This window comes from Primulina tabacum, chromosome 18 (genome assembly GCF_025594145.1).
Source record: "Primulina tabacum isolate GXHZ01 chromosome 18, ASM2559414v2, whole genome shotgun sequence".
NCBI classification, from domain to species: Eukaryota; Viridiplantae; Streptophyta; class Magnoliopsida; order Lamiales; family Gesneriaceae; genus Primulina; species Primulina tabacum.
The window spans coordinates 29878313-29894389 of record NC_134567.1 but is presented as its reverse complement, the minus strand read 5'-3'; the positions used below and the strand labels follow the sequence as shown (position 1 = coordinate 29894389).

The 16077-nt window shown below is 36.8% G+C and overlaps 2 protein-coding genes across 8 annotated transcripts; both read right to left on the bottom strand.

The window, feature by feature from the left end:
* Nucleotides 1–512: 512 nt before the first annotated feature.
* Nucleotides 513–8203, bottom strand: LOC142533708 (nuclear pore complex protein NUP1). 4 transcript variants are annotated; one of them, XM_075640568.1, is made up of 9 exons: nucleotides 7812–8203; nucleotides 6610–6656; nucleotides 5745–5854; nucleotides 5092–5290; nucleotides 4642–4944; nucleotides 4466–4564; nucleotides 3660–4370; nucleotides 2936–3375; nucleotides 513–2547 (listed from the first exon to the last, which is right to left on the bottom strand). In XM_075640568.1, the coding sequence occupies exons 1-9, from the start codon at nucleotides 8098–8100 to the stop codon at nucleotides 834–836; spliced, it is 3912 nt and encodes a 1303-aa protein (XP_075496683.1). In that variant the 5' UTR covers nucleotides 8101–8203; the 3' UTR covers nucleotides 513–833. The 4 variants fall into 4 exon arrangements, with proteins under 4 accessions (XP_075496683.1, XP_075496684.1, XP_075496686.1 ...); XM_075640569.1 differs by having other exon boundaries at nucleotides 5745–5839; XM_075640571.1 differs by lacking the exon at nucleotides 7812–8203 and adding an exon at nucleotides 7104–7164.
* A 266-nt stretch (nucleotides 8204–8469) lies between these two features.
* LOC142533875 (calcium-dependent protein kinase 1-like) lies at nucleotides 8470–15470 on the bottom strand. Of its 4 annotated transcripts, none has more exons than XM_075640788.1 (8): nucleotides 15016–15470; nucleotides 13987–14874; nucleotides 13019–13162; nucleotides 12741–12893; nucleotides 10152–10267; nucleotides 9899–10066; nucleotides 9109–9333; nucleotides 8470–8998 (listed from the first exon to the last, which is right to left on the bottom strand). In XM_075640788.1, the coding sequence occupies exons 2-8, from the start codon at nucleotides 14768–14770 to the stop codon at nucleotides 8867–8869; spliced, it is 1722 nt and encodes a 573-aa protein (XP_075496903.1). In that variant the 5' UTR covers nucleotides 14771–14874; nucleotides 15016–15470; the 3' UTR covers nucleotides 8470–8866. The 4 variants fall into 4 exon arrangements, with proteins under 4 accessions (XP_075496903.1, XP_075496904.1, XP_075496905.1 ...); XM_075640789.1 differs by having other exon boundaries at nucleotides 13987–14852; XM_075640790.1 differs by having other exon boundaries at nucleotides 15155–15470.
* Between the last annotated feature and the right edge of the window lie 607 nt (nucleotides 15471–16077).

Below are 16077 nucleotides of genomic sequence, written 5' to 3'. Positions count from 1 at the left end.
AAGTGTTGATGAATTTCTCATACGCTCTTAAATAATGAATCAAGCACACTTTAAATAACATTGACATTAAAAACCCATAATTTTTTTTACCAACTCTGAATTAATGGTAAAAGAACACAAGAAACGCCACATACGCCATGCTCTTCAATACATGTTTTAAAGGAGTATTAAGGTTAGCACCATAACGACCAAAAAAGAAAAGAAAAGAATATTACGCCACCGTTAATACAACCACTCGGATCGCATAAAAATGCTTTTATAGACAACGATCCTTGGGATTAGAGCAACATTAAATATTTTACTTTTACAAAATTTTTTATTTTCCTTATTTTTTCATTTAATCACCCTTGACAGAGTCGTACAGCAGAAACGGTCAAATGATCTCGTACAGCTTAGGAAACAGTAAAACTGAAAACAGGAGACTACACAGTATGCTCCAGAAATAAGTAGACATATTTTATAAATAACACTCGCAAGCAATTCTTTTATGTTACACAAGACAATACATAATATCAATGGTCAATTTACACAATTTCATGCCATGAAATTTGAAGTATTACTACTTTACTCATACAATGCAATATTCTTGATATCAACGGACAAACATTCTAAATTGCAACAATTTTTTTGCCAACCAAAATTTTGCTAAATTGGGAAATAATTTTTTTAAAAAAAGCAGCACATGGAATGATAAACCTAACTTCCAAAGCCAAGGCGGTGGACCTCACCGATATTGAGACTTCCAAACACCAGCTGTCAATATCCGCCAACAAATCTGCTCAAAAGTGATGGCTTTCTTTTAAAAAAAAATACAAGTACACCATTCGAAGGCTTCACCTCTTCCGGTTCTTATTTCTATTTACTTTGACAAACTTTCGATTCGATTTGTCAGCACCACCACTCCCCAATGAGAAACTACCACCATTATTGAATTCTAGGCTACCTGAAGCCTGAAAGGGAGATGGATTTAGTGGAGCAATTTGATTTTGTTGGCCGCTAAATTGGAAAGGATTTGACAAGGGTGGAGCTGCCGATCCAAACATAAAGCCAGCAGGGGGAGGAGAAATGGTTGGCTGACCAAATATAGGAATAGAAGGTGCAGAGGATTGCACTGGATCCTCAGCCATGCTGTCTTCAGCATTCATTTGGTCACCGCTACTTGGAGACGCTGTAAAACTAGGTGGTCTATTACCAAATATTGGCTGGTTAAGGGAAACAGAGGGTAATGAAAATGCAGGAGAAGATGTCGAAAATGGAAAAATTGGGCTGGATGAGGGACCAGACTGTGAACTAAAAACTGTGGATGTAGCATTTGCAGGAGCAGTGGTAGAAGCCGACGTACCAAATGAAAATACACTGGATGGAGAGGAAGTAGTAAATGTTGAACTAAAGGCCAAAGGCTTCGGACTTTCCCAAGTAGAGCCAAATATGTTTAAAGCTGCTGGTGTGGAAGCTGAAGAGCTAGCACCAAAATTAAATATACCAGATGTGCCAATGCTCGAAGAGTTAGCATTGTTAGTTACTGAAGTTGCCACGGAATCATCACCAAAACTGACTACTGGGGGAGTGACACCATTTGTCGAGCCAACTGCACTGACTGGATCAGCGGAGGAACTTAAACCTAAACCAAAACCAAATATGCCAGGGGTAGCAGGGGCGTTCAAGCTGACTGCACTGTCACCTGATAAAGTGGAGTTTGCACCAAATTTGCCAACACTCGATGTTGGTCCACTACCAGATTTAACCATGCTGGTCTCTGATGAGGAAGCTGAAGTACTAAAGCCCAAACTTTGGTTTGGATTAAACTGGGGATGGGAAAGGGAAGTGGTCAAAGACATGCTGCCACTCATGTTAAGGGAAGGTAATGACCCAGACGCACTGATTGGAATGGATGTACTCTGCGAGACAAGTCCAAAATCAGACACTGAAGATTTATTGGCAGTTGCAGGAAGAAAACCTTGAAAATTATTTGCAGATGAATTACTAGGGCCACTTCCAGAGTTTTTAGCCACAAATGGTGTAACAGCTGATTGTATTGCACTAGAGCTGCCAGTATTTGGTTCTTTCTCAGCTTTGTTCTTTAGCTCAGACACTTCTGAGATAGTAGTAGTTGATGGTGCAAGTAATGCACTGGATGGATCCACAGAGGCACCAAAATTGAAAACAGATACAGCTGCATTTGACCGAAAACTATTGTCATTGGAAGTGGAAGTGTTGCTATTGCCGAAGCCAGTAAAGCCAAAGCTTGCAATGCTGGTCGAAGAGGTAGCGTTGGTGCTGGCCCCAATCCAGCTAAAGCTTGCCATGCTGGTTGAAGAGGTTAAAGGACTAGAGATAGCTGTCGATATCTGATTTGCATCATGAGAAGAAGTTGTGGTAAATGACACTGCAGGAGCCCTAGAAATAAGGGGCCCATTTGATACAAATGTCGCAGTATGAGCCTTTCCATTTGCATCTCTTGTCTTTAAAGGATCAAGGGATACACCTTGATCAGACTCGGGTGTTTCCATCTTAGAGCCATCAGCAGTAGAAACAGCCTCCAATAAGCTGCACATGAAGTCAGCATACTTCAAAACAAAGATAAAGTGGGAATAACACTGGTTAGAGGGGAAGCTGGAGAACAATTTTCCAGTTTCGACAATGACAGCTTTTGCCAAGAATTGTTAATAATGCCACGTGAGTCCTAATATACCTAAGGTGGCGCAATACAGTTTATTCACCAAGTCTAGAAGCATCATCATCATCACACGACTCGTGAGTAAAAAAACATCACACAACTAAAAATAACACAATGTTAATAGCAAATATTGAGGCACATCCAACTTCCTTTCTAAAAAAACCGCGAGGGCAGGGAAACAGTAAAATAACAAGCAATTGAACAGTTGGAACTGAAAACCAGTTCCCAGCCAGATAAGTATTGGTGGTCACTACTAACCTGATAGAGTTCTCAGACTTAGATTCTGGTTTCACATTGACTGATACCGAAGGCAACCGAGGAGTATTATCAACAGCTTGAGAGCCCAATCTGAACCAGGGAACTGAATCATTAGTTCCATTTGCTTTTTCAAACGAAATGACCGACTGAGAAAGAACATCTGATTGGATTGCTACATTTTCTCTCTCTGACAAAGAGAGAGAAATGCCATCATTTCCTGTTTCAATCATGGGAGCTCTAGGATTACTGCTTTCAGTTGTTTTGCTTGATACAACAGGTAACTTCGCTTCTGGTTGACTAGTAGTTTTCAAATGTTTGGGTTCTTCATTATCAGAGCGTTTGTTTCCGAGAGTATGTGCATTAGGCCGTCCTCTCCCTTCTGCCAAAGGTCTAGTTGCAAGCCCATAAGAATGTTCATCATCATCCAGCTCCAAAAAATCCTACAAACACAGACATAAATTAAAAGTTCATATTTGGATAAAAGAATATCAAATTTAATTGAAAACTGTTTTTGTTTCAGCCATCGGAACAAGATAGATATAAATCAAGGCAGTCAAAGATGCACAATTCGGCATCCAGCCATAAAGCTCAAAAGCACAAACATAAACTAAAATTGCACCGTAAAAAGAATATCAATGAGTAATAGCAAGCAACTCAAATGAAAAATAAAGAGAAACATGAAGAAAAAAATCATTTCTCACAAGTTAAAGGAGACAACACCTACCTCTTGTGCACTCATCCTAAATGCTCTCTTAGTTTGAGGACGTTCAGCTACACTATTTTTTACTGCTGAATCAGCAGTTATACTGGGGCCAGGAATCGAAGAGGACTCAAGAAATTCGTTCTTCACTGCAGGATTCAACATGGCAGAGACTATTACAGTTTCTTTATCACCATTTTCAACCTTTCCAGTCCTTTCAAAAGTAGAATCTCGGTCATGAGATAAAGCGACATCAGACCTATCCTCCAACTTTTGATCATCTTGAACAGCCAGCAGCAACTTCGAAGAATCCACGCCCTCCATGCTCCTGAGAGCTTGTCCACGAAGCATACTGGGTGTCAATCTAAAAGTGGATTTCTCTCGCACAGCAGCCAGCTTGGATTCAGATGACTTTTCCATTGGAGTCAACTTTTCAAGATGCTGCAAAATTCTTGCAGCAACCTCAGTAGATTTGGAAGAGACACAAGCATAACTGGCACTTGGAGTGCTGTCATCCTCATTTTGCCCAGCAATTTTTGAGACCCTATTTTTCTGTTCAACAACTAAAGGAAGCTTTTGCTTTGAAGTCACCAGTGCAAGATCAGAACCACTTTCCACTCCATGTGCAATCACAGGAATTTTAGAAGCTAATAGATAAGGTTTCTGCCTGAGTCTCCGCATGGGACCAACAGACCCAGGATCATCATCTAAGACCGACCTCCTGCGTTTCAAGGTCTGATACACAAATTGGTAACATAATAAATGAACAAAAATTAAAAGAAGAGAGAATCAAGCTCTAAGGTTCAAAGTTTTAAAAATAATAGATCTACCATTGACTTGGCTTCAATTTTTTCATTTTGCTCGACTAGAGAAGAAGATGATGAGGGTATTGACAGTCCACCGTAGAAATTGTTGGTCGATCCGATTTCCTAAAATCAGCCGAAGGAGAAAAATTAACTCCAAAAATTACTTCTATTTTGCAGATGAAAATTGCAAGACGTGTAACCTTTTTAATGGAAATTGGATGAACTCTAGAATATGGGGTACGCGCCATGTTGTAAATCGCCGATCTGCCTCGAGATTTTGGAGTTATAAAACCATTGTTAGGATCACCACGGCCAACAGAAGTAGTCATATTCAATGACATGTTGGGAGATTTGGAAGCGAAAGGTACATTAGAAAGCAATCCTGCATCTTCTCTACGAACTTGATTACGAGTCCCTAAGTTTGATGGGGATATTTTAGAAGGTCTATGGCCCATGTAAGCTTTTGCAAGTTCAGCTGGAGGCACCATATCATCCTCAATGACCTGGAGGTATTTTTTCAGTTTGCTACCTAAAAACCTTGAAGATGCTACGACATAGCTATAAACATCATCAAGAAACACAAGCACAAAAGACAGCATGCCGCGCGTGTTGGACAATGGAGTATGTGAGTGGAGTGGAATTTAACTTACTCTTGAATTTATAATAGGAGATGACATAACCCTAAGCGATCTATCCTCGTCCTGCATACATTCTTCCGACAGACTACTTGCAAATGGTTGATGCCTTTCAAAATCTGGTGCTCCTCCTTCACTTTTTTTGGGACCAACACTGGGTGATTCTACAGCAGCCCTTGATTGCAATAGTCCTGTCAGATGATCGATCTCAGACCTGCATAAGGAAAGCATATTCTTCTAAAAAATCAATTTAAAAAAAAACGTGTAAAAAATATACGTAGGCACTGTATATTAAATATTATAACTCCTACAGTTGCATAGGCAGGACAACATTAAGTTGGCATATCACAAACAAAGTTAATTCTCAGGAACAACACATTGAAAATTAGTTACAAAGAAGTGATATCAAATCCTGAACAGTGAAATTACACATCATGCATCCGTCCACATCCCACATCAGCAGCAGACACTTCAGTTTAAAACAACGGCAGATAATTCCCACCTGGTCCTTGTTTGTGGCACCGCATATAAGAAATTTTCAATAACTTGCTATAGGAACACAATCTCATCTACAAGATAAACGAATACAAAAGTAACATTTCCAACAAACAAAGACAGCTTGAAAAATAATTCAGCACGAATGACAATAAATTCTTTCAAGAATTTACCTGCTAAAAGTCTTCTGCTTCAGCAATTGCTCGAGCTCAGAGATTCCATCATCAGCTGAACCACACAACAGCAGGCTGCTAGTACCACCTCCGCACTTTAGCACATCGCACTAATTATTCAACAATCGAAACAAAAAATGGACAAAAAACTAAAGATTTGAGATAAATAGATAACCATAGATATAGGACAAATGGAATTAAATGTGGACGGAAAATGATAGGGGGGCTGAAAACAACTGAACATTTCAGTACCGGGGTCTAATAGGCTTGCCTTACAAACAAAGTACAACCTAAGAGACAACATGGATTGCTCTCATATACATTTTGTTTATAATAATTTCATTGAATATTACATTTTTTACACGAGTTAAATAATATTTCATCCATCTGAGTTCTCAGCGAGAGTCCAACTGAAAAGCACAAACATTGCTTCCTACAACCATATCGCCTCTCACTACATGGATCAGCTCAAACTCACCATGCACTCGACGGTTCAACAACATCGACAATTCTACTTCCTGTAATTGCTAATTTAGATACTTTATGGGATCCAGTTACAACTAATGCACAATTATCATAAAATAACTCCCATACTTTTAGATGAACCCATCTTAAAACATCTCCTTTCATTCTAGCAGAATTTTATCCAGCACTTGCAAAAAGGAATTAGTATAGAACAAACTAGCTAGAACAATTTTCTGTAAATCCATGCTCTACGTGATTTTGACCATTCATAACAAGATCACTGCAACACCAAAATAAAATCTCCAGACTGCATTAGGAAACATAGATAACAATTTCTGAACAGTGATACAAACAAATGCCATTGAAAATAAAGCTTAAAACAAAGGAATGCATGACTTACATCAGAAACTGCCACCTGAAGCTCATCACTCAAAGGACAATTTACCTCTGTTCACATCAGAAGACATGTGTCATCAGTCAATTACTGCCTACATCATGTAAGACCTAGGAAGAACAGCAGATGGCAAAAGTAGGAGTAAGGTAGAAAGAACAATTTAGCTTTTCTTTTATGATTTTGTGAGTTTGTACTTTGTATGGGAGGAAGTCTTATAATACATACTTTATGATACTTATGAATGAGTTTCGTTTTGTTATTTTAGGGGATAAAAATAGTTAGGCAGAGTTTGGATGCAGAAGTTGTTGCTTAAAAAAACTATTAAATAAATCCAACTTTTTAAAGTTTTTATTAAAAAAACAGTAGCGGTTTTGTCATTTAGATAAATGTTGAAAAGTGCTTTTATTTTTATTTAAATAAGAGTAGATGCAAAAGCCCAAAAACTAGAAATTCTAGCTTCTAAAAAAACTTTTTAAAACAGCTTTTGTGGAATATCATACCACATGGCAGTTGTGGAGTATCACTTTTTTTCAGGACGACCTCCATACATGAAATATAGCACAACCATGTCATCCACATGGCAGTTGTGGAATATCATACCAATTGACATTGATTGAATTCTGTGAACATGTTCAAAAATTAGAGTATATGCCAGCAGAGCGTAGGCCGTAGCAAACCCTGATATTCCACAACTGGGGGAAAAACAGATCTCCTTAGAAAGTTCCAATACAATCAATTTCAATATGGCTTCTGAAGCAAACAAGTATAGCAATTGAAAGTCCATCTCGGCGACTTTCTAAATTTTACCCGTAAAACTACCGATAGAAATGAGGAATTAAAAAACAAATAACCTCGGGAAGATCAAGTAAACTCATTTAAGATGAATAAAATAATCACAAATCGAAAAAGAAATCTTCTGTATAACACATCTAAATCCTACAAAACAGTTGAAATATTGTCGATGATTAAAACTTTAGGTATGTCCTCAAGCCAAGTCCATATTTTTCAACGAGATAAAGCTATTCACCACACGACCAGACAAAGGAGATTTAAGTTTCCCAATTATATAATTAAAAGATACGATGAACACACACAAAAGTAGTCGGACAATCCTAAATTAAATCTAAAAACCAAGTAACCTTAGCTAATCACACGACAGCGTGAAAAAAAAAACTTGAAAGAAGAAAAGAAAAAATCAACTCAGCTACCTTGTGCCTGCGGAGGCGGCGAAGGTAGGCGTTTGCGAAAAACCGAGGAGAAGAAGCGGCGGGCCCCATATGATATAAGCTTGGAGGCAGGATCCACCACGAGCTTCGCGAACAAGCCAGGGTTTTTACTGCTACCATTGTAAGAATTGCTGATTCCCGCAGTGAGGGGACGATCGTAAGGCGTCGTAGGGAGGTGTGCTCTGCGGAAGGGCTTCTTTCGGAACTTACCTCCTGCTCCAACGCCGCCGTATGCGGCGGCCGAGACTCCGTCTTCACTCGACGTCGCCATTTAATAGTTCAAGTTCGGGAGAGTAGTAATTGAAGACGAGTGGGTGGAGAAGCGAAACAGAAACGGAGGCCCAATTTTAGGGTTTTTATTTTGCTCATGAAAGCGATTGTTGTGCGTACAAATATTAATACCAATATTCTTTTTTATTTTGTCAAGTTTCTTTTTTCTCCCCATAAAGTTTATAATAATTTTTAAAAATTATTTCATAAAATAAATAAATATTCATTTTTTGTTTAATATTTAATTTGCCTAAATAATTTAAAATTTTCTAACCAAGTTTCATTTTGATTTTTTTATGTTTGTTTTCTGATTCCTAGGGACTATAAAAAATTTACAGAAATTAAATTCAAATTAATTAAGATATTTAAATATAAATTTTTATATAATAATACAAATATTTCAAGTATTTGACATTTCAACGCTCGTGATGCATGCATACACAAGCACAAGTCCATTCCACTAAATCAACTAGATTCAAATACAGACACTGGGAGTTTTTAACTGTGAACAAAATCCATATTTGAACCGACAAAGGTTCAAATCAAGGACAATAATTAAAGGGATTTTCTTTCCGTCTTCAATGATGTGTTCTTGATGCAAAAAGAAAACAGTCAAAAACCGAATCCAGATTCGTCCCGGAGAAAACCTGAGCAAGGCTGATTCACAATCAGGACTTGGGACCGAATATACAGCTATAGCATCACAGCCATTTCATCTGAAAGCGATCGAAAATGAACGAGAAAAAAATGGAGTGGTGTTTTGAAGGCTATGTGAGTTTCAAGGCATCCCTAAAGTTTATGCTGAAACTTTTCTCCAAGCTTCGTTTACCACCTCCACCAGCAACCGGGTTGCCCTTTTGCATCATGGTAACGAACTCGTTGTAATCAATACGTCCATCCTGAAAAAGAGTTGAAGAAGCCAAGTTGCAGGTTAACTTTAGTTGAAAAATGCAACACACAACTCCTGCATATAAGTTTAAATAGCACTCTAAAAAAAGTATGAACTAACATTGTCCTGGTCAACTTCTCGGATCATCTCTTCAAGGCGGGAATCATCGAAACCATACTCCTGACACACGTGTTGAAGCTCATCTGGGGTGATATAGCCACTTCCATCTTTATCAAAGTATGAGAAAGCAGCAAACAGGTTATCCTCTCTCTCGATTTTGTTGAGATGCAATGTTGCAGCTACAAACTCTCCATAATCGATTGTTCCACTGTTATCAACATCAGCCTGCAGTATGAGAAAGTGGGACAGATTACACACAGAATGGAAACAAATATTCGAATTATGACAATGAGGTCGATGTATTTATGACATACACAAAAGGAAAATTTTCAAATAATAATATTAAATCAGTTGGATGGGAGATGCAACAGACCGCTGACGAGAGCCAACGGCGCAGGTGGGTGGGGCTTCAAGTCTATTTTAGCCCAGCCCAGTGGTTACGAAAATAGCTTTGCCTGGTTATAAATCGATCCAGCTATTAACAAACAAAACCAAATTGACAACCAGCTTGAACCAGTAAAGGTTCAAATGGGACAATTTTTATAGATGGAAGCAGGCACTTATTTATTTAGGTTCGCACAACTAATACTCCCAACAGTTGTCACCCAAAGCTCATATTAAACCACTCAGTGCAGGATTTTGATCAAAAGAAAATACGTTATCTTGTTGAAGTAATTCCCTTTTTAGTTAATTTCAGTTCAAGTCTCAAACGTGTGAGATCGTCAATGTATTAGAACATATTATTCTGAAGAAACAAAAATCATAGAAAGCTTTCTTGTTTAATACTTACTGCTTGCATTAAATCATAAATCTCAGATTCATTTAGATTGGCACCAGCTCTCTTAAGTCCAGCTTCAAGCTCTTCAAAAGTGATTTGCCCACTATTATCTACATCTATCATTTTGAACATTTGTTTAAGACCAGCGATTTCTTCTTCAGATAATGATTCCGCAATGACCTGAAAGATAAAATCCCTCCTTGATATATATAGCACCATCAGATGTCATATTTCACTATATTTGCACGTTGATAGTAAAACTTACTCTAAGAGCCATTTTCTTTAGTCTGTTCATAGCCGAAAATTGTTTCAGGCGGCTTAAAACTGCAGAGTCTAGAGGTCTATCTGGTGCCACACCGTCAACTTGAACCCAAGGGTGACCTAAAACAATTCAACAGACACAGTCAATTCAAATTGATTTCACACTGAGAGATACCGAATCTTTTAGATTGCATAAAATAGCAAATGAAAATAATTGTCTATCCAATATTTAAAAAGATCTGAATTTATTTTCATAAAAATTTTGGGCATATTAAGATCTTAAATAGGAGAGCAGATTACTGTCGTGAGGAATTTATTTCTTTGATTGAAAAGCAAATGGCTCTGCCTGCTTTGACTCATCTATAGTAACAAGGTTCACAGCCCCGTTCATTGGATCACTGGTTTTTTTTATTCTAGAAATCATATCATGATATTCTGACTGGTTAGATAATGTTTGCCGGGTATGTCCTGAAGTCATCGATACATTGTTCCAAAGTCCTGACTGATTAGAGAGAGTGTTTTCTGGTTATGTCCTTCTATACAGGTTTGCGTCCATCTCAGTGATCATGAGAATATTAAAGAATGATCTAAAGAGGAAATAAAAAATTGAAGCCAGTTGGGCTATATGATAGTTGCTCATGGCTTAAAAGAGAGGTTATTGAGCCAAAAATTAGTAACAAATGTGAGTTCGAGTACTCAAATAAATTGCGAGGAAGATGTCTCTCATATAGGTTCCCGTCTCAAGAAAGCATTTCAAAGATTTCCATAACCAAAAGGATCCAACTACATGAGGACATAAACCGTTTAAAGCCAATAGACAGGGGAATTGTATCATATGGCCAGAACTCAAGCAACTTAGGTAAAATTCTGGCAGGGACTTGGACAGTGTAAATATTTAAAATTACAAGGTTATCCCAAGAACGTAGGAGATAATATTTCAGATATCTTTCAAATAATGTAGAAAATTTTCAGCTTACATGATGTTGATCACAAATGAAGGAGAATTAACTGTGTGTTTCTATCTTGTTACATGATAAATCATTTTGCACAAACTATAAAAGAAGTAATGCAAGAGAAAGCACATTTAAAAAGGAAAAACACGAGTTGAGAAAGTAGATTAATTGCCAACTGATAAAAATATGACATCGACTTAAATAGGTAAGCTGACTCCATGATATGTTCTCAAGAATACAATTTATTTTTGGATTTATTTTGTCATTCTAAAACAGCTATACCTGAAAATCATGAATTTGGATCAAAATCATGCATTTTACTAATTCATTCAATTATGGCAAAGGCCTGACTATTAAACTCTGAATTTCCATTATAAAACTATTCTCCTTGGGACATCTAAACCCAGAGATTTTGGTGGCATTCCTCTTCCTTAATCTTTCAACAATTCACTATACCTACTAGTTCATGTCCTAAAACCAAAGAAACTTGATACTTTAAATTATCTTCTATGACCCCCATTTAGTATTCTTTATTTGATTCTAGATTTCTTCACATTGTTGATAGATTTTTCAAAAAAATTGAGATGCCACATATGTAACCATAAAAACTCGTGCTAGGGCCTTAATTGCCAGCAAGAGTATTAGTTGACTCAGATCTATGGGCGATTTGTCCTTTCGGATGACTGGCATGGGTGGAGAAACTCAACGGATTTAGGGAGCCAATATTATATGGAAATCGCATAAACTTCAATCTTTTGTTTGATCAACCCCTCCTCACACTCAATTGGGTCCCCCTAATTTCATAGACCAGATTGGATCGAATATGGATAAGATCAATTCATCCATTATCCAAGAATTTGAGGGACTTGAACCATTTCGTTCCTTATTGGAATTGTCTACTTAAGGTCCCAAAAGTGGAATCTTAGGAAAGCAATTAGACAGCAAAGATGGGTACCAATTCTTTTTTGATAACTAATGATATTACATGTTTAAATAATTGAAAATTAAATGCACTATGTAAAAAGACCAAGGATTTTTTTACATGGAGAAGCCCCTTCGAGAAGCTTATTTTCCATGGAAGCAACACTTCAAATCTTCATTGTACATGGAAAAGTAAATAACTTACAAATAAGTGTAATACATGCATGCTTTAACATACATCTGTTATGACATACCGAAAGTTGACCTCTTGAAAGGAAATTAAGAGGTATTGATAGATTTTGCGTAAAAAATGACAATGTATGAAATGGAATTATTGGGATAAAACTATAGATATTGCCAGATCAAAGCATTTCCTTAATGGTTGCAGATTGGACAGGTTCAAAATCCTTAGTACGCCAAATCCTAAACAGTTCCCAATTCCAATTCATAAACTCAAATTAATCCCTTAAACCACAGAAGTGTGTTGGCGTTAGATGCAATACGTTCGCAGCTGGATCCACAGTTGCATCCAGATATTTATGAACAGATTACAATATAATCAAAACAAAAAATTCTACTAAAAAAGTAAGAATAATTAAACTATTACGATTTTTTTTAACGAAAAATTTTCGAATCAGAAAAAAATTTAGATGAACTTGAATGATCTCCAAATGTCTTAATCTAAACAAGTTAGAAAAAATTCCATAAGAAATACTCACAAAGGACTTCATGAGCATTTAATCGTTGTCTAGTGTCTCGAACAAGCATTTTCCTTACTAAGTCTTTTGCACTTTCTGAGATACTTGGCCAGGGGTCTGATGAGAAGTCAAGTTCACCATCCAGGACTTGTTCAAATATTCCTTGCTCCGATTCTGAAGTTCAGGAATTTGATGATTAAAAAAGTGAAAGATCATGCAAGGATAAATCTTCTTTGTGTGGTCATGGTCGGATGAAATATATGGCTATATTTAAACAAATGAATACAAATAATCCTCACCAGCCCAGAAAGGAGGAACTCCACTGAGTAAAATGTAAACAATTACTCCAGCACTCCAGACATCAGCTTCTGGACCATATCGCTTCTTAAGAACTTCAGGTGCAACATAATATGGGCTGCCTACCACGTCAGCAAACTTTTCTCCTGAGAAAAGTAAAATATAGCTTTTAAATGACCAAAAAGACATAGATAGCATGCCTATCTTTAAACAAGTAAAAATAGTTAAATTACATCAACAACCTGATATTCGACCTAATTATAAATCCGATGACTCCCATGTCCTTGGTGACTAAAAAACGTTTCTAGTAAATGCAAGAGGATCCATATAATTATGTCCAGCCTCAAGAAACGTCATCATAAGCAATATAAGTCCCTTAAGTGGTGACTGGGACAGGAAAGGTAAGCAAGCACCCACATTTTATACAAAACAAAAAATTTCTTTTGCCCTTCAAATTTGTATCTCTTTATTCAAGAAGTCAAAGAATGTGCCTAAATTTAACTATCAGTTTGGTCAATAGTTGTAATTAATCTGAAACAACGAATTCACAATTATAGCAACCGATGACGTAGCTCTGGTGTTTAGCTATTAGCTATAAACTCAATGATTCAACTCTATTCAAGTAAATAAATAATATGAGCAAAAAATCGATGGCTATTACCCGATATCCTCCTCCCAGTACTACTGGATAATACCACGATAAAGTCTATTAATAGAGAAACTTTAGCTCTAAATGACTAGCTGGTAAATACACATAACTATCCCAACAAAGCATTTTAGTGCAGCTCCAATCCAGATCATGTTAGTTTTCTCGGCAAACTTTATAACAATATGGAGGTGGTTAGCATGCTCATTTCTAATCCAGAAAATGCAAAACCCAATCACGAGAACAGCACGAGCTAACAAGAAACATGCATCTCTTCAACAGAAACTTCACTCTTAAAACACACGATAGAGTTTATTAGCATACCTGGCTTGAAGAATATCGACAACCCGAAATCAATTGTTTTGAGAAGTGATTCTTCCTTTTGATCAACAAAAAGAAAATTTTCCGGCTTAAGATCACGATGCATAACACCCAACGAATGACAAGCTTCTACCACTCCAACAATAGTCCTTGTAAGCTCGGCTGCCTTCCGTTCAGTATAATGCCCACGTTGTATTATCCTGTCAAAAAGCTCTCCCCCCGCACATAACTCCATGACAACATGAACAGCGTTAATATCTTCATATGCCCCCTTGATGGATATAACGTTTGGGTGACCAGCCAAATGGTGCATTATTTGAATTTCCCTTCTGACATCCTCCACGTCATCGTCAGTCAATAACTTCCTCTTTGCAATTGATTTGCATGCGTATTCCTTTCCTGTCGCCTTCTCGACACAGAGGAATGTTATTCCAAATTGCCCTTGTCCTAATTTCTTCCCGATACTAAAAAACTGCTTCAAATTCCCAGTTTTCCGTTGCAAAACCGAACTAGTCCGAAGTCCTGCACTAGTATTCCTCTTCATATGCTTCTTTGCCTTTGCTGGTTGCTCCTGTTTTGTTTCCGACTTTGGGATTGTCACATGTTCCGGTGGTGTGCTTTGAACTGGCATTGCTGATTCGTGCTCTTTTGGTGTCTCGTTTTTAACATTCTCTCCATTGACTGAAGTTTCTGTACCATCTGGCATGCGAGATCGCCACACTGCAGCAGAAACCGATTGAAAGATAGCATTTTTTGACATGCTAGGTCCAACACAAGTATTCCCCATCTATCCCCAAACTAAAATAATTTCTTCTTCAAAATTCCACAATCTCAACCATCAATCTAACTCTGCCACCGGAAAGAAAGCCCTGGTGATGAGAGAAGATCAACCTTTTGATCCACATTCAAAGCAAAGTCAAAATTTTCTTTTTTCATTCAAATCCACGATAATAAATGCAGAAACACATGCAACAACAGAACAATTGCGAGGATAATATCAAAATCAAATATCGGAACATAATTTTAGCTTACCAGAGATTGCAAATCAGTTCATATAGGATAGACAACAAAATATCAACCACGAATAAACATCAAAATCCAGGATTTCAACCATGAATACATAATTCAGGCATCAAGAAAATCATAAAACAAGATTGGGAAACTGTCAAACAGGTTCCAATTCAAAGGGTCCAAACTAGTAATAAAGACAGCAAAGAAATTGTGAGCAAAGAGCAAAGCCCATCAAGATAGCTGTGAGTAATCGTTCGTTTCTTTAGGACATGTTTTTCTTGGAAGAAACTGTACGGTTAAAGACTGAAATTGAAGCACATATGTGCAGGCTAGCCGCTAGAATACACTGGAGAAAGTTGAGATCTTGATAAGAAGAAGGTCAAAACCGATCCGTCTCCTTGGTGGGTTCTTATAAATTAAGTCTTTAATGTGTATATATGATTGTGTGTGCGCATAATCATTAATCTAAGTAGACACGGGAGTTGCGGAGCTTTAGATGCATTCGGACAAGCTCCCATGAGAAACGCGCTTGATCATTTTGATTTAATTAATAATTAATTGGAGCTAGTCTTTTTTTCCCTTTCAACAAAATCATGCATTCAAGTAAACATCGTTAAAAGTTCTATATTAAAAATAATTAATTATTAATTAAATTTTTTTAAAAAAAAACAGGTATTTTACCATCTCACATTTTATATTTATAAAATGACTCGTTCACATTTACAACGTAAAATAATATTTTCAATCAAATCAATGTTTATTAAATAATATATTTTTGACATAAAAATTTTATTTTTCCACTTAAATCAATATATATCTAATGTATTGAATATGTCGCCGAAACATATATTATATAATTATATCATATTCACAAAACTAATATGTTCAAACAAAATCAAACCAAATCCAAAAAATTTCCCAACACATCACATCAAAAATTTTGAAAAAATTTGTTCTAAAAAGAGCGAGTTTTTGTTTAATAATTAATAATATATTAAAATAAAGCATTTAAAATTCGAATAAGCAAGTAATATGTTCCTATAATTTTAGGGGGAGGCTAAAGCAAGGAGATGAAAAAGTTCT